This window comes from Chelon labrosus (assembly GCF_963514085.1).
Source record: "Chelon labrosus genome assembly, chromosome: 2".
NCBI lineage: Eukaryota > Metazoa > Chordata > Actinopteri > Mugiliformes > Mugilidae > Chelon > Chelon labrosus.
This window is the reverse complement of record NC_140338.1, coordinates 31,634,034-31,660,292: the sequence shown is the minus strand read 5'-3', so window position 1 is coordinate 31,660,292 and position 26,259 is coordinate 31,634,034. Positions and strand designations below refer to the sequence as shown.

Sequence of the window (26,259 nt, the reverse complement as noted above, 5' to 3'; positions counted from 1 at the left end):
AGGAAGTCAGTGTTAAAAGACCAAAATAACCAGGATCATCTGGAAAAATACCTTTTCAAAATCAAACAATTAAAAATAAAATGAGGTTGTTCACATTAATTAACATTATTTTACTGCAGAAGATTAGAAAATAAAATTATCCAATTATCTTCCACACTTCTTTTCACTGTTTATTGTTAAAAAGTGCTGAAAAGTACAAAAAGTTAGCGTATCAAAGTATGCTAAAATAAGTCCATAAGCCCATGAAGTTTCTTGTGACATTTCCAAGTTGTGGTCTGATGTTCAAATAGCTTATGCATAATTTCCTGTTTGTATAAGATGGAAAATGTTAACACTTAAATTTGCACTTGTTTTATGTAGCAGTTTTATTCAGGCAGTTTAAAACATACATCCACCTGTTAATGAATAGTCCCTATGAGCAGAGTTTGCCTGTGAAGTTGTTTTGGTGTAGGGGCCACACAACTTACAACTTTTGGAAACATAACATGCAACACACAGAAGCCTCAAAAATGAGCAAGGTGCAATCTTTGAATGCAATATCCAGCAGTCTTAAATACAGTTGCCTGCTGCCTGTTAAATGCTCTCATCTTTTTCAAACTCTGCACTCTAGCCCAACTTGACAAGACTATCTCAGACAGGGCACATGCTGAGTTGAGTGTGCCAGTTAAACTGAAGATGACGCTCATATAAAATCTGTGAAGAACCTTTTCAGTTGCAAATTTTGCACAACAACCTTAGATCTCAGGCACATTACGCAAGGGGAATGTAGGTGGGGCATTAATGGGGCCCAAGCGTAAAGTTTCACTCTTGGGCTTTGTAGCAGGTTACTCTAGATATGGTATCTACAGCAGAAGAGCAGAAAATACAAGCATCAGTTTGAAATGTAAATGCTTTTCCCAGTAAATGAAACGAGGAGCATTTCTTCTAAACTGTGCATCAACAGGTGGTCATTAGAAACTAAAATCTGCTGTTTTGTGGAGGTTAACTGGAACAGCCAATGAACTGGCTTGCCTTCTTCCCTTTAGGATTTGATGTTTGAGTGTGAGCTGGTGCAAAAATGCACAATTCAGCAGTTTCTGAATAGACGGAATGAAAGGCATCAAGTGAAAGCTGTCTACTCGGACACCGAGATGAGACTGTTATTTAGTGGATCTACAGATCGTGAGGTCTGTATCTCCCACCGCCCGTCCTTCCGCCAGACACTTTATAAAGGTCATTATAGTACTTATAGTGTTGTTATTATCGCCTGTTGTGACAGAGGCGGGTTTAGGATCGGGGCACGCGGTGATTGGACGTGATGACCCCCCTGTGGCACGATGCTTCCGTTTTGAGCGTACGCGCATGCGCAGCGACCCCTCTCTTCTGATATTTTATTTACTCCCGAAACCCAAGATGGCTCCTGTGAATGTCTCAGCCCCATAGCAAATCGAGGATGCACGTAGCTGCCGAAAAACAACTTTTTCCCGACCGTCGCATCCCCTGGATTTCAATCCGTATGTCGCGGAGGAGGCTCTAACGTCCGTGTAGGCACCGAGCAGCCGTCGGAGCCCCGCGAAACCTTCTTCAAGCCGTCAATTTGGAGTAGTTTCGCGAAGTAGCTCTTCTCCTCGCTGTCGCTGTCTGTCCGGAGCGAGGTTCAGGCAGGCAGCTCATCCAAATGGCCGAACCGAGAAAAGTGCAATTTGTCACCCTCTCGGCCTTCGCAGCTGGAGCAGCCGCGGAGTCTAGGAAACGCCGGCTGGAGGATGAGGCCGACTTCAACTTCGGTAGAGACGGGGAGGTCGAGGCAGCGACCGGGGCAGGAGGTGCTGCCAGCAACGGTCGTCTAGGCAAAACCGGCGACAGGGACAAGGCTGCAGCCGACAAGAGGGCGACCGTGAGGCTCAACCTGCCCCTGTCCGAGCCCGACGACCGCTCCTCAGCCGAGTTTAATTACGGCGAACTCATCCAAAACCTCCAGGTAGGATTCCCCGGTTTGAGTAACATTACGAGGCCGGGTTGAGACTAGAGCTGGAGTTATCGCTTCTGGAAGTGTTTGTGTGGACTTGTCATTGCTAAGTAAGAGGGGGAAGTGCACCTTGTCCTTTTCCGTGGACTAGCGTGGCTGAAAGTGACCATTAGTGCGACTCCACACAAAAGACAGCAGCAGTTTTTAGCCACTCATTCAGCAGCCAGTTCACTCGCTGCTTTCCAACTTCAGCTGCGCTCTCAGAACAAGATTAGCCTTTTGAGCCAGGGACCTCCTCTGTTTTTATTACCCATGTAGAAATGAAGCCCGTCTACCTGTGTCCTTTCCACTCAGACTTGCCCAGCAACAGCTCAGTCACACAGCCATTACAGCACTTGGAAATGCCACATGCAGTTTGGCCCTGTGGCTGCGGGTGATAGATAGATGAGAGAGCATTGCTGATGGAAGTACCAGGATGTAGCATGGGAGCAAGGCAAATGTCAGAGCTGTTAGATCAGAGACATACTCATCTCATATATACTCTGACCACATCTGGATAACTAAGTTTGTACTATCTGAAATGAGGAAAACTCACACTGGATTAATAAAGATTTTTATTCCAAAGATGGTCATGTCAGCAACATGTTTGCCATATGTTGTGGTTCATGTAACATCACTGTTACAAGATTACCTAAACCCAAAATTATTAGTTATGAAATAATTTTAGGCTTGTTGCCAATATTGTGATATTATTATACTGACAGATTTAACTTGTATTAATGGAAATACACTCACTTGCCCCTTCATTAGGTACACCAGTGAAAACAAATGCATCTAATATAACAATTTTGTACTGAATCCTCCTTCATGTGTGTTAGAATGTTCATTTAATGCTAAACATCAGCAGTATGTTCATTTTAGAAGATGTACTTTGTGATGCTGTTACACTAGAGTAAATACAATACAAATACAACAAAGTGTTTTATTTATTTAGACCGGTCCACTGACTAAAATGGGGTTGTCAAAATAAAAGAAACATTTGTTGGTATAACACACTACAGTTCAGTAGTACAGCAAACCACAGCCTCCAAAATGAAAACACAGTTGAATTAATAGCTCTGTCTAACTGAAAGAAACAGAGAATACTATTACTTTCATGAAGCTGCGATTTAGTGCAGGACTGTTTAACCAGTGTACCTAATGAAGTTGAAAGTGGATATTTTAATTTTAATTTTAATCCTAAATATTGTCATGTCAGCCCCTTTCTTTTCTTCATATTTCATGTTTCTGCAACATCTGTCACTTGCATCCATTCATATTTTTTTTAGGTTTGCAAGCAGTAGTGTGATATTTTATTGATTATTTACTTATTTTACTGGAGTTGAGGGCAGCGTTTTAAGAAGACTGTAACTGTTGTTAAACTTTCTGACACCTGATCATTGCTGTTTTTTTTTTTTGTTTGTTTGTTTGTTTTTTTAATATCCAATTTTAAACATTTGTTCCAGGCTAAGAATAATCCTCCCAGTTCGACTTCAGCCCACAATCCCAACGACCCCTTCGACGACGAGGAGAAAGAGCGGCTCCAGGTTGAAGCTCTGGCGAAAAAGTTTGAAAATAAATATGTGAGTCATTTATTTTTATATGTATCTTTATTGTGGATGAAGTCTTGAGGCAAATTCCAGCACCGTTTTCAAGCCCTTCAAACCCTGACCCTTTAGTTTTTTTTTTAGCTTTAGTAACTTGTTAAAGCCTCACAAATTTTATTTACATATTTCAAATCACAAATTGTCTTCAAAGAGCTTCATGGTTCACAGCTGGAGGCACCTGCTATACTCGGTGCTCATGGTGTTCACTTTGTGATGACATGTACATTTTTCATGGCATTTTTACATTCTTTTTCTAACAATATACCATTTTTGGTGTTATAATGTGATAACATACCCCCAAAAAGTCAGATTAAAATCCTTTTTATTACGTCACTTATCAAAATATAACAGCCAAATCATCAATGTCTCAACCTAAAGAATTTGAGTAGCAGAATTGAAGTCATCGTATTCACACAGGAGTTTTATCAGCTTATATTGTGAAACATTTCTTGTTGTAACAGAATAAATAGTATATTACATAAATAGGTGATAACTTCATGTGTCAGAATAATGTGAAAACATCTTGTTGACACGCAATTGTCTTGTGAAAGGCACGTGTTAAAATGAAACCACAAACTTTTCATGTCATAATGTGAAACTGGCCCTATTTTTCTTTTTCTGGTGTGGCAGTGATAAACGTCCATAATTCTATGATCCTGGAGTTGAATAAAAAATCCAGGATCACAGGGAGAAACATCAGGAAGAGATTCTGTGCCACTTGTCTGTTTTGTCTATGGTTCAACCAATGTGGTATTTTTCAGACGGATATTGATATTTGAAAAGTTAAAAAATAGCAGTGTAGTTTCTGATGATAATGTAAAAATACATAAGGCACACAAGCAGTATTCCCCTTTTTATTTACGTGTTGGTCTTAAATGATACATGATACATAAAACAAACCTCATATATTTATCATTTCTTTTCATTGTTAAGTCCAGTAAATGATGCACTCTATCAGCAAGGCACAATTATGAGGCTCATGTTTTTGTTCTCTTTGTGTACTTTAGAGTACCACAAAAACAAAACTACATGGAAAATATTTTCTAAACTGAAGACATTTTTCCAGCCTTCCCAGGCATTTTAAGATTTTGGTATCAGTTGATAGTCGTGTAAAAACATACTGGAATATGATAGCTTGTGAATAAAAATAAAATGGACTGTTTTTTTAGGGTAACACTGGGAAGAAGAGGAAGGACAGAATGCAAGATTTGATTGACATTGGGTTTGGCTATGACGAGACAGACCCCTTTATAGACAACTCAGAAGCTGTGAGTACTTCATTGATAATGAGCCGTTTTTTACTGAAATATCCAAATTTATCTTTGTGATAACACATTGTTTTCTTATCCACGGGTGTATTTGATGCGCTTTTTTCATTCCTGAGTTGCTCTCTTGTTTCGCTGTGTTGGGGTAGACAGATCCCTCACTCGTTAAATATGTATTTCCTTCCTTGATGTTTCAAAACATTATGTCCTTCTAAAGATAGACGGTTGTCCCTTATTGCAACCAGCCTAAGACTACAGCCTAAAAGCATCCTTGTGACTCATGAAGACGTCCATGGTCCTTGTGTCCCCGACAGGATTATGTCATTGTTTTTGTGTGTTTGTTGGTCAGGGTTCAGAGGATATTACTTCAAGTGTAATAGGTAGAATTATGCTCCTTGTATGGATTCCCTGCCATTATATCATATTTTTTTGGTGTTTTGATAGCTGCCCTCTCTGCACTCACAAATTAGCAGCACCTGTTTTTTTGTTTTTGTCGAAGTTGTTGTTTTGATGTGTTGTGATGGAAAAATGTTCTCCTTTGTGGCCTGGACGGATTGTATTTTCTTTTTAGTTATTTATTTATTTATTTATGCTCAAAACAAGTCGGCCATTCGCTGACCAGTGGCAGAGCAAAGGCTACTTTGCGACACGTTAACAAAACACATTATCAGTTACTCAAAAATGTTTTTAAACTGCAGTCAGCGTCGGCATTTTGTTGTGTAAGTGGAGTTATTGTTTTCTAGTGTCCTGTAATCTTACGCTGCAAACCATCTTCCATTGTTATTTTTCTCAGTATGATGAGCTGGTGCCGGCCTCTCTCACCACAAAGCTGGGGGGATTTTACATCAACACTGGCACACTGCAGTTCAGGGCGACCTCTGACTCCGAGGGAGAGGAGGACAAGGTGAGGCTGCCTTAAAAATAGAGAAATTATAATTACAAAACTGTGTTTCGCAAATGTGTCACTACACACTCACCTGCCACGTCATTAGGTACACTTGTGAAAACAAAAGCATTCTAATAAAAAAGTCTTGCACTAAATCTTAGCTTCATGAACATTATGGTGTTAAGCACTGGTTTTAAATAACTGAGAGAGCTGTTGATTCAACTGTGTTTTCATTTTGGAGCCTGTGATAGTATTATTGAATTGTATTGTGTTGTACCAACACATGTTTCTATTATGTTGACAACCCCGTTTTAGTCAGTGGACCAGGATAAATAACAGAAACACTTTTGTGTTTGCTTCAATTCAATTTAACAGAACCACAAACTACATAATCCAATGGGCATACAGATGAATTGCCACCTTTTACAGTGTTTCTACATAAACTGATTTTTTTTCCACTTGTGTACCTAATAAAGTGGCATAGCATGTATCCATGAAATAAAATGATAACAAAGATTATTTCTTTGTTATAATCTTTGTAGTCTTTGAAGTGAAGAAACTGCTCAACGAAATCTAACACTATAATTACTTACACGAGGATCATTAAAATCTCTCAGTCAAACATTCAGATAATAAATTACGGAATAAATTGCATGCAGATAAAAAAAACAAAAAAAAAAAAAAAAAAAAACAGGATCCTTTTAGCCACTAGTTTGGTAATTACTTATTATTTTAATATGCCCTGGTAACGTATTACATTTATTTTAATCACAGAAGCCAAAGGATCTGGTGTCCACATTAGAGGTACAGTATGTTGATCGCATACTGTGTTTGTTAAAGCATGATATGTTTTCAGGCATGCTGGCAGGAAATTAATAGTTGTGGGAATGTCAGTCGGTTTGAGACAGACTGAAATAGTGTTTAGCTAGGCTGGCACAGTGTTTTTGTACAACGTCCCTGTTCCACTGTGGACGACCCAGAGTGGTCAGATCTTTCCTACATTTCCTTGCTGCCAATGAACTAAGAGGGTAAACATACCTGTGTTTGCATGTTAGTATGGCTGCATAATCTTTGATTTGTTTTTAATAAGCTACCACCCAAAAAGAAAACTCATCTGCTTGTGTCAAGTTGAAAATGGTCACGTATCAAGTCACAGTAAAGTAGTACAGTGGTGACTGAGATGATGACCCATTGATGCAACACTGTGTGTACCTTTATGGTTAACTTTGTTAGACAACATGTTAACTAGATGTTTGCTTGTCCAAGGCTTATTTTACCATATCACACTTTAGTATCTCACCAGTCGTGATGAGGCATATAAATGTTCTTCTTTTATCTGGAGAAATCTCTGAAGGACAAACTGATGCATGCACGCTACCACATCACATACACCGGCTGCTGCATTCCTCGTTGAGCGTTATCTATTGTGTAACGCAGACTCTTGCTTATGTGAGTGTGTGTGCTATTTTTTTTAGAAGTTGAATGATGACAAGGAGAAGGTGATTAAGAAGAGAAAGAAGAAGGAAGTGAACAGTCTGGAAGAGAAGAGCCCGAAGAAGAACAGGGTACCGAAACAAGGGTAAGAATCATGGCTGTGTAATATTTTGTCACTTGTCAGCTACTTCTTTGTGTAAGGGGTCTGGGGACCACCTGCACTAGCTGGATGTATTAAAAAAAGAAATAAAAAAATAAAAAGGTTGAGTGTGAGCCCTAGGTCAAATCAAAAGAAAACTAAGTCTTTCATAAATTTTTATCTCCCTGTATATCTATCTCTTTCATGCCTGAATGGCCGCTGATTGTGCTGTCTGTATCTTAGATGCACCATTGTATCAAAGTGTTTATTTTCACTGTGATAACTGGCCAAGACTTTTCACTTTACACCTGCCTCTGACTCAGCGTAAGATTTAGTATCAGATGTAGCTAGGTGGTGCAACAGGTGTTTATTCTTGGTAAGACTTAAAGCCCATCTTACGCCCAGCCTACACTTAGACCTTACCAGGTGTATGTTCAGCTGGTGCAGCCAACCCCTGTGGTGTATATTAATAATCAGGCTGAATGAAAGACTCTAGTTTCTAGGTGAGGCAAGCTTAATCTCCTTTCTTTTTAGGCAATAACTTTCCATGCATCTTATCAAACATATCCCATTTAATCTAAGGATTCATTAAGCCAAACTTTAAAACATGTCCCTTTGTAGTGCACATGTATGTATATGGACACGTATCCCTCCTGTGTCTGTAAAGCTGACCTTTTAGGTGTCTGAGGAATTGTGGGCTGCTGTGAATACGTGATGAGGCATTTGTCCACTCTTTATCCAGCTAATAGCACACCAACCTGCGTGACATTATACTGCTCTGCTTTTGTGCGGGCCTTCTCATACATCTATCATGAGGCAGGGATGCTGACTGAGACAAGCCAGCCACCTTCTAGAAAACGCTCCATTATCCACGCTCAGATATGCCGAATACTCCAACACACTGCCATTCGGAAAACAACTTCTAAAAATAGCTACAGCTATTGCCATTGTGCCATTATGAAAGGGATGGTGCTATATATGTGTGTCAGATCATTGAGAGCAAGCTTATCTCTCAGAATCCCCAGACTTCCTTTCAAATGTTTCCCACATTACTGAGTTGTCTTAATGAGCATGTGTTGATGTCTGTGAAAATGCTTGTGAATACACAAGTTTTGCTTGTGAATATGTTAAAATGTTACACTTAGGTGTGAAGAAACCTGGTTTCGGTTGTCACAGTAGCCGCCCACATCTCGGCGTTGCTCAGTGAATCTGGTTTAGTGTAGCCCATTATTGTTTGCTTGGAAAAGCTGTTCACTAATCACATCTTAGAAGGTGGGATTAACAACATGGGTGTCATCCTCATACGTTAATGGCTCTGACTTCAAAATCAAAACACACCTCTTTTTGTACACCTTGGTTTATTCACCACCCCAACAAAGTTGAAAATGTTTTGTGAATACAGCAAGGTGTATCTGTGGGAGCTGTGAGTGTGTTAAGATTTTGACTTGATTCTCACTGGTAGCAGAGAAGAGGTTCGTTCTTTCTTACAGGTGCAAAACGTATTTGCCAGCTGGCTGTTGGCCGTTGTCCTTGTAATGTGTTCAAGGGCAACTTTTTGGTGCAGACACTGGCAACGTCACAGTCTGCCTTCATTGATGTAGTTTTTTGAATTTGCTTCAGTGTTTCTGTACCCGGAGATTTATAGTTGGGTTTCTCATATTCCATTTCAATTGCCTAACCATGAAAAAAATTTAATAAATGCTGCATGTCCAGCTGAATGCATGTTGTAAAACTAACTACTAATGCATTTTGAGGCACTCTAGCTGTCTTTCATTCAAACATGTATTCAGTGTTTCGCTATAAAGAAGACATGTCTGTGTTTCCCTTCAACAGAGTGAGTGCTCTCAACGTCCACCGGCCAGAGAAGAAGAAGAGAAAGAAGCTGATGAAGGATTCGCTGTACTTGGCAGCCATGCTCCGTCGCTTCACCCGGGAGAAGGAAGAGATGAGAAAAAGAAACCCCAACATGGCTCACCCCGGCCTGGCGGGTGGTGCGGCTAACAAGCCCCACTGTGGCAACTCGACAAACCACCTGTTGGCCACTAACTCCACCCACCCGCAGGGCAACACAGCCGGCAGTGACCTCTCGCTGGCAGACCTCACCTCTGACCCTGCTGTGATGTCACTGCTCGGCTCGGCCAATGAGAAGGAGCTACAGGATCTCCTAAGCGACCTGGACTTTAGCTTGCTGGACACTGACCAGCAGCATGCCATGGTGGCAGCCAGAGAAAATGGCATTCTGGGAGTCGGTGTTCCGCCACATAAAGCAGCAGCAGCAGGAGGAGGTGGCCAAGGGCGAGGCCTGGGGTCTTCCAGCGCACTGTTCTCCCCGCCCCCGCTGCCCAACGGACTGCCTGCGCCTCTTATTAAACGCATCGAGGACCTGCGGGCGGTGAGTCAACTGCAGTCTGTTAGTAGGCGGCTGCAATTACCTGTGAAGCCTCTTCACTGAAGCTAAACAGAAATGCTGTTCAGCCTAGGAAGTGGCACAGAGTGTTTGTTGTTGCTGTTTAATCCAGGGAGAATGGTCTCTTCTAAAGTATTGGAGAAACATGGCTCAGAGCTGAACCCTGCAAGGTTTTATGTAACTAAAAGAGCAGGCCTGTGCTTTTATACCTCTGAGCCTAAGATCTTATTTTAGATGTTGGTCAAAATGTAAAGGTAGGAAAGCACTTGAGAAGGATGATGCTGAAGGCTACAGAGGTGAAGAAGAGTGAGGAGAAGCATTGGATTATTATTATTATTATTCATTCATTTGGCTATCAAGGCAAAAAGCTTTAATTCTTTTCCCTTTCCAGTTCAAATTGACTTGACCAAGAGTTGTGAATACAAAGTCACACAAATCACCTAATTTATTGGAGAGTTTGGTGAATGTCCTCCTGAATCCTCCGTGATGCATGGAGTGTTGTTAGATGAGACAGTAACATTACACTAACTTAATTTTGATGTGGTTGTCTTGTTTTTTCTTTTTTGTTATTAAGAGTCTGCTTAAATGCAGAGCAATGTACAACCTCACCAGGTGTTGCAATTCCTTTACACTTTTATTGCACATGTGCGTTATCAACACGGATGAGGATGAACTCTTTCACAGTTCCTTGATTTAACAATATATTCCAAAATTATATATCTAGATTCACTGATGCTCACATCTTCTCAAACTGCATTTTCAACATCAGTGCCCTCGAGGGTAATGGTTACAGATTGATTCAGGTGACGTTCTGTGTGAGACATTTAGACGAGTGTTTGTCAGATCTAAAAAGGCATTACCGATATGTATATGTATTTATACTGTATTTGAACAGTGCTGTATGCTGACTCAACCTTTTCTGCCATAGGCCTCGCGACAGTTTGATCAAGAGGGCAGGAAGAAATTTTTCACCCTGGACATGAATAACATTCTCCTGGAGTGAGTAGGACAGCATTTAAATCACCGTCAACCATATCCCAGCTCACTCTCCTCCTCCCTTTTCAGCCCTCCTCGCTCATTTTTAACATATTTCACTTGCCACCTCTTCTTCTGTCTTTAAGTGTTTTGTTTTTTCTTTCTCTGTCTCTCATTGTCTGCTGTAATGACACGCTTCTCATTTCCATTCACCCTTTGCTCACTCCCTCACTTCTTCCACGTCCTCTCCTTCAATCTCTTATCACGCTCCTTTCTTCTGTTCCTCTTTTTATCTTTTCCTAACAGTCTTGACTTTCTCTCCCTCCTCTCAGTATTGAGCTGCAGGTCCAGGAGCAGCCTCCTGAGGTGCGTTCAGACATCTACTCCCACATGGAGGCGTTTGTGCCGTGCAACAAAGAAGCACTGCTCAAACGTCTGAAGAAGCTCAGCCTCAACATCCAGGTGAGTAAGGCTTATCTGTTGAGGAACTGGCAAATACCTTCATCTTGCTTGATCTAGAAAGTGGTTTAAAAAAAATAAAAATAAAAAAAACATTCATGCTCCTGCCTTTCTGATTGCTCTGTGGTCACTAAAAGCCACATTCAGGAAGTAAGTACTTTGAGAATCCTGTCACGTAGTCGTGTGAAGAATGAATAATAAGTACAGATCTTCCTTCACACCTTGCCAGCTCTGTGAACATTCAGACTAAAGTATAATCCCAGGATTTTCAAGCTAACATTTGGTCAGTAGTATTTCAAAACATTCTTCAAAACAGCTCTGGGAAATTTTCATAAGTAACGCATCAGAAAAGCAATGAAATATTTCAACCTCAAATTGGATGTCTAGGTTCTCTCTACAGCTTTTAATCCCCAGCCAACTTCAATGCTTTAGTTGTTAATGTGCAGAGAACTCCGTGTGAGCAGACTAGTGCAGCAAAGACTGCCACTGGAAACAAGCCACCAAATGTCTTTTGTCACGCACCATTAAAGCAACATCGTTGGCTAAATAAATCAGAATACTCCACCTCTCTCTCCCTCTTTGATTCTCTTCATTCTCTTTTCTTTTCATTCTCTCCCAATCCACCATCATCTCCACCTTTTCTTATTCGTTTCTCCATTTGTTTTTCTTTCTTTTTCTTTTGTGCTTCCTCTCATTCCCGTTGCTCCCCACCTCAATGTTTCAGGATGATCGACTACGGACGCCATTATTGAAGCTGAAGCTGGCTGTGTGCAGCGTTATGCCAGAGCAGATAGCAAAATACAACATGGACTGCATGGCCAAGGTTGCAAAGTAAGTCGATCGCATTGGTTTCGTAAGATAAGCACTCATCATTCAAATTCTTGTTGGGATAAGTAAATCGAAAGAGATATACATAGACAGATAGATGTCACAAGTGATGCATGTAAATTGAAAAGGTGAACTGAATATGTTTAAAACAAGATGGATCCCTCTGCAGCCCCACTGGCCTTGCAATGGCAGTGCAGCTATCTTTGAGTGGTGCTTGGGCTTGATTACCTTAATCAGCTATGCCTGAGAACGTGTAAAAAAAAAAAAAGGCAGGGCTGGAGAGGCCTGAAGATGACACCACTCCTGCTGGAGAAGCTTGCTGCATCTCACCCATCACCTGTATAATTTATTGAAGTAAACTGTTTGTGTTGTAACTCTGATATCTGGTCTAACTTAATGTTATGTCCCTCAAGCCGAGGCGCAACAAAGACTTATAATAAACCCATATCTCAGGGAAAGTATCACACTTCACACCCAAATTTCACTGTTGTTCTCAGTTGTTCTATGAAGCTTCCTGGCAGCCTAAACTGGTCATTCATTGTGGTTTGAGTCAGGTGTTAACCCAAGTTTTTAATAAACATGTTACATCTGTGTCTGTTATTGGCACTAATGCTGTTATGCAACATACAGTAGAACAAAATAAGAGACTATACTCAAGAAAACTTTGATTTAAAAAAATAAATAAATCAGGAATGGCTTTGATGAACATTCCTGATTATGATGAGAGTATTTTTATTTTTCTATATCCGCAATTGAAGCCTTTTGATGAAGTTTATTGTTGGTGAAAGTTCATTTACCTTCATATAATGTTGCTTGTGTGTGTTTGTGTTATGCAGGCAGCAGTCAGAAGAGGGCGAAAAGAATGGCTCAGAAGAGGAGGATGAGGAGAAACCTGGGAAAAGAGTGATGGGCCCACGGAAGAAGTTTGTCTGGGATGACAAACTCAGGTAACGATCCACGACTGTCCTGCTGGAATAATGCTAATGCTTTGTTTTTGGTTCCTGATTTGTTTTTCTCTCCATGCTTTGTTTCCATTTTCTCTACTGTTCATTACTACTGGTAAAACTAGTAAACTCAGCTCATAAAGGCTTTAAAGCTGCTTCAAAGAGCCTTACAAATGTCAACCATAACATAAATATTCATTCGACACTTCACATTCTGGAAAAATAATTTCAAACTCACTTTCACCTAACAGCTTTTATAGTTGCCAGTAAAGCCCTGAATAAATGTGGAAACCTTGAGTAAAGAAATTGTGTCTGGATGAAACAACTAAAACCCTGACTCACTCACAGCTGCTCATGAATTTTTCTTCATATTTTTAGGAAAGGGCTTGTTTTTGACACTGATTATTAAGTGCCTGTGTGCTCTGCACCTGCAGCCTAATTTAGATTTTAATATCAATTGATGTGCGTTGAAATGGACATTGTGTTTGTGCAGGAACCTGCTGTGCAGCCTGGTGCGAGTGAAGCTGAGCTGCTATGAGATGGAGAACCAGTGCTCTCTGTCTGTGGAGGACTACCTCAAGGCCTTCTTAGAGAATGAGGTCAAACCACTGTGGCCCAAGGGCTGGATGCAGGCCAGGTTTGTGTGTCTTTGTGTGTTATTGTGGCATCACAGCTTATATAGAGCCTGTAATGATTCCACACCCTCAACCTGCATGACATTCAAGTGGCATAGAGAAAACACATCATCTGGTAAACAATGTATTGGAAAATATGATGCAAATTAGAAAAGGCATCACATTCTTCTTCATAATTCAAGACGTCACTCAGAAGGTCAAGTTTACAAGTTCCTGCAGCAGCTAAACACTCAACAGACAGACAGATCCACCTCCATGCTTAAATGCTTTGATTCTTCACTTCTTACCACAGACATAGCACTGATCCAGTTCAGTCTCATCACTCCATAAATCTGCAGGCTGTTGCTTTATTCCCCTTTCAGGTTGGCTTTTATGTGCTTTTTAGTCAACATTTGATTGTGGTTAGGTTTTCAGGCATGAAGTTCTTGTTTGTTCAGCAGTCTTCAGGCTGAACTGACAAATTTGTCCACAGGCTTTGGGTGGGAATATATAATATTTTTTTTTTCAGCTGTTATCTTTGAATGTTGGATTCCCCTTGGAGAAATGTTGCTACACTACTAAGCTATTTTAAATTACTTCCTAACAGTAATCTGGCATTAATCCATCTGGTTTTGTTTTCTATCGTTAATACTGTGCGTTTATCAGGATACTGTTCAAGGAGAGTCTTGCTGTTCACAATCACCTCACTGGAAACCTGTAAGTATTTACCTTTTACAGCTCATGTTTCTCCAGTAACACCAAGACTGAGCTTGAATATAAAATGTCAGTACAAGAGGCTGAATATTTGCTGGCATTTTGTCATACAGAGTCAAGAGGAGAATGGTGCCTGGACCCAAGGCCAAAGCCAAGGTGAGTAATGCTCAGACTATTTACTGAATATTACTTGAAGATAATCCCCATTTCTTTTTTCTTCTTTTTTTTTTATTTTTTATTTTTTTAACCTATTTATTAAAAAGCATTCTTTCTTGAAATAAACAATGCAGCTGCCATGGCCTCATTATGTCTTGGCTGCTTGTATCATATTTGCTTAATTCTAAAGGGAGAATTGCTAATTACCATTTCTATCATTTTATGTAAATAGAAAATGAATCCTGTTTTATTATTTCCACACAGTAAGGCTGTTTTCTAATAATCCCTAAGACTGTTAAAGAAAAAACAGGTTAAAAAATACAGGGTGAAGTTACCTGCTGTTTTCTACAATCGCTCAGTATTTTCCTGACTTTTTTCAGATTAAAAGCAAACTTATAAATAAGAGTTGTAATTTGGTAATGTTGAATGTCATGCATGGTAGATTAAGGATGGGACCTGACAAAGCTCTGATGGAATTGGTTGAAGAGGGTGATATGTTGAATTTAAGACAAGAACAAACTACATTAACTGAGGAGCTACTTGATAAATTGACATGTTTCATGTTACTGACCATGTTCCCTCTATTCTTAAGGAGGGTCTTTGGATCCACAAGACGCCTCTCACCATGGCCTCCACCCCATCTCTGCCAACCTCTACATCTGCTCTGACCTCCAACCGCCAGCCCCTTACTTCACCCTCAGAGCCCATCTGCCTGTCGGACTCACTGGATGAGGATCTGACTGCTCCTTCTTTGGACTCCATCTCCCATGCTCTGGCCCTTCTCAGCAATGCATCCAAGGGCTTGGGCTCCTCAGACAGCCCCTTGTCACCCCCTCCGCTGCAAATGCCCACGTCTTCTCCTCCCCCTGTCACCCCTCACTACCCCTCAGCCTCTCAGCTCTCTGTGTCGGTTGCATCCGCCACTCAGCAACGTAGCCTGTCTAAGGTGGAGACTGCTCCGCTGGCAGCTGCGTCTGTTGGGAACTTGCCAACAACAACAACGCTACCAACCTCCTCGTCTACCTCCTCTTCCTCATCTCCGGTTGTCTCCTCCATGGCTCGTGTGCAGACTACGGGCCTGTCACTGACATCCAGGACTGCAGATGGTCACTACAGCCTAATCAAAGGGCCTGGTGCCATGGGCCAAACCCAGACTCAGAGACATGTTACCATGGCATCACCTAATCACAGGCCAAGCTTGGTGATGGGTAAGATGCGTCCTCATCCGTCTCCTTCACCTCCAAAGCAGCGACCTCCTCCCACAGCTTCCCCTCTGCTGCCTCCCCATCAGAAAGGCTTTGCAAGCCCGGCAGGGATTCTGGGAGCAATGGGAGCTACTCAAGGACTAGCCAAGGGTAGTGCCAAATCCAACGGCATGGCTGTGAACAGCAACCTCACACTTTCTTCCTCCCCTTCCTCACAGCCCCGCTCCAACTCTACCTCCCACCACAGCTTGCAGTCTTTCTGCCCTCCCTCCCCAGTGGCCTCCTCTCCATCCCCCACCTCCCACACTTCACACTCCTCTCAAGGTAAATCCCACACACATCACCACCATCAGGCCAACTTCATCACACCCATGCAAGCCACCCTCACTAAGTCCTCCCACAGCAGCAACTCATCTCCCATCATCAAACTTACCCCTCGGCCTCCCGCACCCACTCCGCCTCCTTCTTCCTCCCCCTCCCCCTCATCCTCACCGTCACACCCGCTTTCCCATCAGATGATCTCCAGCCAACAGCCACAACACCAGTACTCGCCCAAAACCCCCAAAACATTTCGGTCCCCTTTTAGTGTATCAGGGGGCGGGCAGGTGAAGCAGACGCAGGGCAGCCACAGCTTCGCTGGCAGCCAGAAACCTCAGTCTACCACTAGCAACAGTAGCATCAGCAACAACTCTAACAAGGGAGTGGTATCAGCAATCTGCAGTCATCCAGACAAAACTCCCTCATCTTCTGCACCTTCAGTCTCAGTCAACCATGGGCAGAGGCAGAGGGTGGTGGGTGCAGCCAACCAGGGCTCAAAAGCAGGAAATGGTTGGTTACCTTCAGGAACTTTGGCCACATCCTCCACAACGTCACACCTCTCACAGGTTAGTTTTCACACAAACAAGAACATGTTGTATTGATGTTTTCCGAATGACTAAAAGCAACTAACTCTTTTGCTGTTCTTGCAGGTATCTTCTGCAGGCACTCCCCTCCTGGGCAGCCCCTCTGCTCTGCCCCTGGGCTTCGGGATGTTAGGAGGCTTGGTGCCTGTCTCGCTTCCCTTCCAGTTCCCCTCGTTGCTTAATTTCAGCCCTTCTGGAGCCCCAGGGGCAGCAGGCATGGGCTCAGCCCCCAGCTCCAACTCAGGATACCCGCTAGCACAGAGCGACCTAATGGGTGAGTGAGCTTCCAGCTTTTTAATGCATTTTAAGTAATAAACCATTCACCTTTAATTAAGTGAAAAACATAAAAACATATTATTTTAATGCTTGTTTTAAAAGGCCAGAAAAGAAGCACAGAAAAGATTCAGTTTCCTCATCCTGATTTCACTGTACTGTCTGTGACTCTCTGTCTGAGGCCAGTGACTTTAACAACTTCTTACAAAATGTAGGAAAGGTTGCATTTTTGGGGAACTGTGTCCGGAAGAGCGGTGTATTAAAGGTCCAGTGTGTGGCATATAGTGACATCTGGTGGTGAGATTGCAACCATCTGAATCCCCCTGTTAACCAATCAGAAAGAAGAACCTACATGGACTGCAATTTATATGTCCTCAGCCCCATCCTTTAAATCATTTTTTATTTTTGTTCTATCTTTGTAATTAAATAAAAAATGATTTGTGACAGTGACAGTTGATTTATAGGGTTATGTGTATGATTTTATTTTCTGGGAAGAGATTTAGTAGTGCATAGTACAAACCTGTTATTGATTTTCAATCAAAAGTGTAGCGTTTGTCAGACAAATGTAAGCCTTCCTCCTTGAGGAAGAGACATTTTTTTTACCACTATAAGCATCACAGTTTGTTACTAAAGAAGACATGTTCATAGTTTGTCATTCGTATGTTCATCTTACTTGTATGTTCATGCTGTACACCAGCAGTACTTCAGTGCGTGCTGCACTTCACATCTCTGCTGTGACCCTCTCTCCCCTCTCTCCCCTCTCATTTTTACAAACCCCTGTCTCCCTTCTTTGTTCCCTCCATCTTTTGTGCCTGTCTCTGTCATCTCAACCTTTTGTAATTGTACGCCTCGCTGCCACTTTGCTTTTGATCCCGTCCTCTCTTCTTGTTGCCGGCCATTTTAACATGTTCTCCTTTATCTGTATGTACCATGTTGTTGCCCCTGATTGTGGTTGTTGTTGTTGTGATCTTTCCTCTCATCTGTCCACCCCTTCCCTCCGTCTCTCCTCAGAACTGTATAAGAGTCTCCAGTCAGGGTCGCAGGCTGCCCTACCTCCTCACTTGCAGCTTGCTTTTTCAGGTAATCTACATTCCTCCTCTTTGTCCTCCCTCTCTCTCTCTGTCCATCTGTCTGTGTCAAGTCGACCTGTTGTCCTCTGCTGAGCTGCTGTGTTGTTTGTTCTTTTAACTTTCCGCTTGCTTCAGTATATTTAGTGTTAGGCCCACCTCTGGTTTGACCTCTGTTGCTAAAGCTTGTAGAATCAGTTGTTTTTACGATCCAGAACAACAGACTGGGGATTATTTATTCTCTGTTTCTGCAGATGGTTCTTTGATTTGAGAGCAGCAGTCTGAATAAAATGCAAAACTGCCATGTGAGATTTAGCAGACTGAATTAGGAAAAATGACATGGTTTCTTCTGCTCATGTTAGCTGAGGTCACATGGTTTCAACAAATCAGAAAGTCTTTGTTTGGTCCTCTTTATCCAGCAGTTTTACTAATTTATCTTCTCTTTTTATGAATCTGTAGCTGGGATCACTTGTATTTATAGCATTGAGCAGAAAGTTGAAGATCACACTTGCAGCTTTTGGCTCAAAGAACCATCTGACTATTTGAACCACAACACAGAAACTGAAACTCAGCTTGTCCTTCTTTAAATACTGTGAAGTTTCTCCTGCATCCTGTTTCACCAGGTCATCATTATGAATGTACACTGAATGTTAAACGCTAGTTGGTTGGTTCAGATACATCCTTATAGCTATTTAACAAATAGTCTGACGTATCCACTAACTATACCACAGACTTACTTAAGTACAAACAGTTAACTCTATTGCTGCCACTTTAGAAATTCATTGTTGGCCTCTCCTTTGAGCGTATCTCTCATTAATGGTTATTTAACAAGATTCCATTCAAAAAGCATCTAGGAATAAATAAAGTTGTAACATGAGCTTGTACTGAAACTAGTTTCAGCTCAACTATATAGTACATCAGTCTTAAAAACCTCTTAAAATAATCAGATCATTAATTAAAAAGATTAAATATGTCATCAGAATTGCCTGAACAAATTGCTAATGATTGACAGTTCTTACTTGGCCTACTAATTTGATATGAAGTTGGAATTTATAGAAAGTTCTTTTATACGACTCAAAGCAGCCATGCCCTTAATTATGCACAACTTTAAGCAGGATTTTAATTTTTTTTGTAGCAGGCTGTAAACATGTTTATTTTTGCTTTATTGTTGGACACTTTTAACGCGGACTCACTTTTGTAGCCAAGTGGCCATTTGTGGTACTGCACTTCTTAGCCCTTCTCTATGGCTTAATTTCTCAGGTCCTGGGGTCACTAGAGGCTGCAAAACAATAGAAAATATGACACTGACATATTAATTGCGTAATAAATGTTATATGGATAACTTGAACATTTTTCTTTGTTCTTGCTTTTAACTGTGTGTTCTAATTTGTTCTGTTTTTATGTAAAGCACATTGAGTTGCCTCTTGGTATGAAATGCGCTATATAAATAAAAATGCCTTGCCTTGCCTTGCCTTGTTAGAGACATGTTTCTGGCAGACCCCGCACTGATGCTACTTTTTGCTCTGTATTTGGTCCTCACCACCTCTTGAGGCAAATATGTGACTCTTTAGATGATAAATACTCCACGCAAGTAGTTGATAATAAAAAATCTATTATTAATAGCAGCTTTTTCCATGTTAATTTGATGAACTGGTGCTTCATGCTGTTGGTTGTTGGATATTAGGAGAGTATTTTTCATCATCCAGCTGTCAGAGTTGTAACAAGTCTGTCCTCTCCACTCAGATGCGAACCAAAGCCAGGGTGGAGACATGAAGAGGAAATCCCACTGACCAATAACAGTGCAGGAGATGTTGTGACGTCACAGCCTCCTGGACCCATCCACCAATAGGAATCTTCACTTTGATTGACTGACATGACGATGTGGTATGCGGGGGCGGGGCTCCACTGCCTCTTTTAAAATGGACCTAAAGGAGAATCAGTTGATCCTCGCTACGAGTGGCAATGACAAATTAATTTAACTTTATTTTCTAACGATCCGGGTATGACAACAAGACGGCGTGAATGATGAGGACACTTGTTTTTGTTCGGCTTATTTTTATTTTTGTCAACATGTTTACATACGACCGACCTTGATCACTGTGGAATGAGTGTGAGCGAAGGTGTGGTACAGATGAGAGTAGTAGTATGCTACGTAATATAATTTGTATTTAAGCTTATGTGGAATAACAGGACTCTTGTTCTTGCAGTACAAAAAGAAAAAAGAAAAACAGACTAATTCTTTGTTTTGTTTTTCTGTCTTTTGTCTCAAACGTGGGAATTGTTGTGTCAGTAGAAGTTTATTGTTGGTCACCTCTGCGCCCACAAATGACTGTTAAGTAGTAGCTTAAATTAATATTGATAAATTATTTGTAATTTACACAGGGACAAAAAAAAAAAATGTGCGAGTGAGTGGTGAGGTTGATTTGAATGCGTGTGTGTACATAACAAACACAATATACTGTTAATTTCTTTCCAGATTATTCTGTAAGAGTGGGTAAGGACATGTATCCCCCTTTCACAGTTTGATGCCCCTCTCTTGCTCAGTGTGTTTTTGGTGCTGTTTAATCACACTGGACCTTTTCTGGAAGAAAAAAAAAAAAAGACTTGAATAGAAAAAGTTATAGGCTCCTCTTCTGGCCAGAGGAACCACCTGTGAGAGAGGGGGAGAAAAAACAAGATTGTAGCGTACTTGAATTGTTTTGTTTTTAAATGAGTTAAGATTTTTTTTTAATTTACTTTATTCTGCTTACCGACTCAAACCAACTTAATATAACAAAACGCCTTAGTTTATATTGAAAAAGTATGAAAAAGATCTATGCAGGACTGTAAACGCTCAATGCAAAAGTGCAAGTCGTCGCTTGGCTTTCAACCTCTACTCAACTTGTCAGTGCATTTCTGGAGTTGTGAATGTTTGTAGATGCTGTTATGTCACTTGAGACTCCTTATTTCCCCGGCGTGTGTTCAGACAGAGGGCGAAGCTAATTTTAGATGTGATTACTTTGAAAGTCAATGCAAAGGCTGGGACATGTCCATACCACGCAAAATGTTTGGACCATCTTACACTGTAAAAAACGTGTGAGAAGCAGCCCTTCTTTGGGACTTGCATTACAGAGATGAAAGGAAATATGTCACTGGATGGACATGAGAAAAACAAAAAGCTGCCCTTTCTGCTGGGTTTGTGGCCAACCTGAACACAAACACGCTCCTGCAGAAAATCCTTTGCTAGTTCTATAGCTTACCTCTAGCTAACACTGGTACAGGGTCACATACCATATTCACACGAGATAAATAAAGTATTGATCTAAGTTCTCCCTAAAATCAACTTCTCTGTGTCTGAACACCGATAGAGAACCTTCCCTCAGCTGAATACCTCCGTTAACTTAACCGTTCTTCCTGAGTCTCCATGTCCCAAAACGACTAAAACTTCCCGCCCTTGTCCGTGTGTCTGGCTGACCAGCTGCACCGAGAACGACGCCAAAGATTGTTCTGTAGCTCCTCACGATGGGGTGCTGCTGGTCGGTGAGTGTCTGTGTGAATATTTCCACATTTCCCTTCCACAGAAATATAAACCCATGCGTGTCTGCGTGTTCATTGGGGATGTCATTGTGAGGTCATGTGACTGGAGCAGTGGGTGACATCTGTGTTTCTTTTCGGGTGGGGGAGGATAAAAACGACATTTCATGATTAACTGGTTACTTAATTTGGTCTTTTGTAGATTATTTTTGTGTGTCTATTATGAAATTAAACAAAACAGGTGGTTTTCATGATGACTCTGAGACGTTTGTTTTTGTAACAACAGTTTATTGTGTTTTAGTTGAACATGGTTGTCTTTATTTGCAGGTCTGTGTGTGAGGACCCGAGTGTCACATGAAACACCACGCATCAAAGATGCTGAAAGAGCGTTTGTTGGTTCTTCTCTGGAGTTGTTTTCTGGAGAGGCTTTTACTTTGAAACTTTTACCACTTAAACAGATATAGTTACTTCAGTTCGGCTGTTGCTGTGGAAACGGATCCCAAGGAGACAAACACTAAATTAGTCTGTCCATCCATTATGTTCCCCTTTAATAGACACTCATTCTGGTCCCTGTAGTTTTAAGGGGGAAAAAAACAGCTCAATTACCTCCTAAAACTAAATGGTTCATTTGTTCACTGGTAACGAGTCTTAATTGACCTAAGCTACATCAGTGTCTGTGTTTAGTCTAGTAGATATTTTTCACCTGGATATTTTGCTACTTCTGCAAGTTATCATCAAGGGGTAAAGTTTGGCATTTTAACATGGACGTTTATGGGCTGCCCTCACCTTTTTTTAAATTTTTTTATATATCTAAAGAAAGGCCTTAATTTTCAAACAACAGTACAGATTTTCCTTTTACAGAAACAAAACAACTGAAAAAGAATCATCTTCCAGTGATGCTTTGCGTTTAGATTATGTTAAGAAAAACAGGCTACTGCTTAAAGATGTTCCATTTTACTGTATAAACACAAAAATACCATGTCTCAGCCTGTGGGTTGTACCATTCTTGTTTGACAGGGGTGTCAGAAGGTCACCTCAGTGATGAGCCATTTCAGTATCAGCCATTTCCAAACCTGCCTTCTGCTTGTGATGTTCTCAGCCCTGCTGTTTTGCAAGTTTATCACCAAATAACGGTAAGTGATCAGTGAGTATGAGCGCTCATGTCTAATTCTGCAACATTTAGTTCCACTTGACACTGATGATGCTGGATCAGTGGAACTGGATTTTCTTTACGGTTTCTACCGTCCCCTATTTCTTGGTACTCATTAAAACGTCACGGGTAGTTACCAAGCAGAGTTTTACTCAACATGGTTTGTCTGAAAAACTCAGTTTTTACAAGACAAGACAAATCAATTCGTTGTGGGCTGTAGATGACAATGCTGTGCTTGCACTGTTGTCTGATGTTGCTTTGTACAGTCTCTAAATGTGTGATAGGGCAGAACAGTCAGCGTGGTCTCCCAACAAAACTTTATTTTGGTTTCTCCCAAATTTGGGTTCGTTTTAATATGAACTCAAGACCAGAGGAGTTGATGGTCAGCAGTAGTATAACATCAGTGTACTGATGTGACGGCAACCATTTTATTTTCTAAAATTCTGACTGAAACTTTTCTTTTACTGGACACAAACATTTGGAATATTATAATTTAGAACAGCCAACTTAACTTGACACTAAAAGGAGAGCTGTTCAAGATAATACATGAAACCAAGAGCAAGTTACAATGAATATGCTTTATTCTCCTTTTACAAAAACAAACAAAACTGAAAAAAATCACCTTCTAGAAATACAGGTATACAAGAAGTAACATGGTGGGAGTGTTTGCAGTTGAACGCCCAGTTGTCAACAGCCAGCTGGATAATTATAAAAGAAAGACGAGTTAACTACTTGTAGATGTTAAAGCTTCCAACCAAATTTAAATCCTGTGCAGCACCATCAGTTCCCAGAGTAAATGCTGAGCCTTCACCTGGGAGAAAAGCAGCTGCAGACGGCTCCGCTTCTCATGTTAGTTAATTATAATACTGTAATAGTGAAGAAGCTAGGTTATTATGGACACAAGGTACACAGTGGATATGATACGAAGCATGGCGGAAATACAAAAGAAAGAAAACAAGATTACGTGTTGAGTATATTCTTGATGTACCTGTTATCTCCTGTTTTTTTTGTTTTCAAATCCGTAATGAAGTACTTGCCCACTTATGTTCTTATTTAGTGTCTAAGGCACTTTTAAAGAAACATACTGTTTAGTGTTAACATTTGGGGAGAAGGGCAAAGGAGTCTGCCATTGATGACCACAATCAACGTGTCCAGAATAAAGGAAAAGCAGTAGAGTCGATGGTGGATATGGCTACCCTGGTATGTAGGTTTAACACTGGAGAGCTTCAGCTGCTGTATTTCAAGCAGAGCTAAAAGCACTATATAAGGAACTTGAACAAAACTTGAGAGAAAAGAAAAAATGTTTCTCTTATGCTGCCTTCAAACAGTGTCCTCTTGTGGTATTCGTGACCTAGTTAAGTGGACAGTTTTGATAACTTCACAAGTCATCGACATGACTTCCCATGCTGTAATGAGCTGCATTTGAATGCAGCATTGTCTACAAACATTAATTCTTGATGAGATGTGTTGTTGGTTTGAAGAGTGAGGATTAAACTCAAAATAATGGCACAATTTACATTCCAGTCACAGAGCTTACAAGTTTACATTTGTTGATTTGTTTTTCATTTTGTGAAAACTCAGAACACTGTTGAACACTTGCTGCTGTTCTACAGGTCATTTTAAAATCCTTAAAAACACTATAACCATCTCAGTGGTTCTGTTGACATTAAAAGAACAATGTCTCACTCACCAAGAAGTAATTAAAGGACCACTGTGTAGGATTTAGGGGGATCAATCAGCAGGGATGTTACTCCTAATTAGGTTGTCTTGCTACAAATAATTGTTTTCATTAGCTTCATGTTGCTATGGTAACCAAAGAAAGGACCAACCAAATATAGGCTTTCGTGTTTTAAAGAGCTGGCAGCCATTGTGGGTTTTCCACCATGCGTTGAAAGGCAGTTGGTTGCAATCTACAACCTCACCGCTAGGTGGCACTAAAACACAGACCCTGGTCCTTTAAACTGGGAAGTGTAACATGTATCAAACTGAAGCAATAAAACTAGAGGCGTCATCTTTAGTTTGTAAATCCTGCTTCCTTTTCAAGTCTGCCTCCACCCACAACTTGTCTGAGTCAGGTGTGTTATGGTAGTGGCGTTCTTTCAGAGTTCACACCCTGCTTATGAAGACGGTGTAAAATGATCAGCCGCTCTAATGGACCAAATGGTGACACTGTTTTAAATTAATTTTCCAAGGTGCAACATTTTTTTTTTGGAGAGGTGGCCCCTTATGCCTATTTTATGACAGGAATGTGATGTTAATTTTGATTAATATTCAATGGTGACATTAATATAGACAAACCAACTTGAACATTATACTTTTGAATTTCCAGCTACGACCTTTATTTGGGATAGGAAACCAAATTTGAGTTTTTCTAGACACTTTACTGGAACTTTTGGTAGCAGCTGATCTAAAGGTTTAAAGTCAAGCAACATACAATTCTTCTTAATTCAGATGGTTATAGGTTTCTGAGGACTTTGGAAATACCTTTAAGAACTGCAGTCAAGTGTTAAACCTGGGTTTCCAAAGATCCAAAAATCACTGCTTAGCTGATGCTCTCTCTTAAATGTAATGCTAATACAGATTGAGGCTAAACACAAACACTGAAATGTAGTGAGAGGATGACTATTTATAAACCGTCTCCTTCCTAGTCAAAGTACCTGTTTAATAACCATTTAGTGTCACATTGACCTCTGTGCAGTTCTGTGCATTTTCCAGCATCTTTGCATCATTCCCAGACCATATCCTTCAAAACACAACAGTGCTCAAACTGGTCAACAACACAAAATGGATGACGAGCGTCAGATTCCCAGTTAAAACCCAGCTAGACATTCCTTCATTAAATGTTGAGATGAAGCAACAGAGAAAATAAAATACCTTTTTTTTTTTTCACAGTAATACACTTTCAATTCAGAGTCCATGTTTTTCTATTGCATGTCCCCAGATGTTAGTCGTTCATGTAGTGCTGCTGTGAAGACGCCGAACAAGGGACATCACTAGAAGGAGACTCATGCATCTAAAGCAGCCGGCGTGGCAGTCTGAAGGCCACGGTGACCTCGGTTTGGGCTTTTTTTTTTTCTTTTCATCTTTAAAGTCTGAACACAGGAAGGAGGGAGCATGTCAGGTACGAGATGACTCCTACACAAACTAGTGAGCAGAACGCTTACAACAACACCGGAGTGAAAAACTTCTCCTTGCAGTCCTGCATTTCCAGTATGAAGCGCAGTCACATACATGACGGCGCACAGCCTTGGCCTACATCACCACACACGCAGAGTTTCATATGTATAAAAAGCACTTTGTACCTATGCATACTTTCTCAATAAGCTGAGCAGATAACGTCACGCCTGATGGGACGGGAGTGTTGTGACACTGAGATGATACGTGGCTGACGGACGAGCCAGGACTAGCAGCTTGCCAGAGGACAACAGAGTAAGGCAGAAGTGTCCATTTGCCCATGTGACTCCAGGACCGGAGGCTTTTCTTGAGGAGGGCGGTGGATTTTCCCTGCAGTGTTAACTGATACAAAAAGGGCAGAGACGTGCTGCCAGGCGCTCTCCGCCCAGCTCAATCGAAAACGGCTTCATCGCTCCAATCTTCTGACCAGTCAGTGGTTTGAAATGAATAAAGACCATGTGGACGCCGAGGATCTTTGGAGGAAAACTGGGCGCAGGTCACAGGTGGACGGGGAGGGGGGTGGGAGGTGACGAGGGGAGGAGGAAAAAAGGGAGGGAGGG

General features: G+C 41.1%; 1 protein-coding gene across 4 annotated transcripts; it reads left to right on the top strand.

The window, feature by feature from the left end:
* Positions 1-1,412: 1,412 nt before the first annotated feature.
* LOC311498529 (uncharacterized protein) lies at positions 1,413-26,243 on the top strand. Of its 4 annotated transcripts, XM_084559159.1 has the most exons (19): positions 1,413-1,960; positions 3,454-3,570; positions 4,764-4,862; positions 5,653-5,763; positions 6,520-6,549; positions 7,221-7,324; positions 9,152-9,710; positions 10,654-10,724; positions 11,033-11,162; positions 11,884-11,990; positions 12,824-12,934; positions 13,425-13,568; positions 14,212-14,262; positions 14,373-14,415; positions 15,008-16,504; positions 16,589-16,796; positions 17,807-17,875; positions 19,606-22,508; positions 25,467-26,243. In XM_084559159.1, exons 1-18 carry the CDS (start codon positions 1,658-1,660, stop codon positions 19,650-19,652), a joined length of 3,801 nt encoding a protein of 1,266 aa, XP_084415285.1. In that variant the 5' UTR covers positions 1,413-1,657; the 3' UTR covers positions 19,653-22,508; positions 25,467-26,243. The 4 variants fall into 4 exon arrangements, with proteins under 4 accessions (XP_084415285.1, XP_084415288.1, XP_084415287.1 ...); XM_084559162.1 differs by lacking the exon at positions 4,764-4,862; XM_084559161.1 differs by lacking the exon at positions 17,807-17,875.
* The last annotated feature ends 16 nt before the right edge of the window (positions 26,244-26,259 follow it).

What these genes read in the sequence shown, in the direction of transcription:
- LOC311498529 (XM_084559159.1), top strand. Translation starts at nt 1,658, where the DNA reads ATGGCCGAACCGAGAAAAGTGCAATTTGTCACCCTCTCGGCCTTCGCA. An exon ending in AATCACCTCACTGGAAACCT is followed by an intron (nt 14,263 to 14,372) that starts GTAAGTATTTAC and finishes TTTGTCATACAG; the next exon opens with AGTCAAGAGGAGAATGGTGC. An exon ending in AGCACAGAGCGACCTAATGG is followed by an intron (nt 16,797 to 17,806) that starts GTGAGTGAGCTT and finishes GTCTCTCCTCAG; the next exon opens with AACTGTATAAGAGTCTCCAG.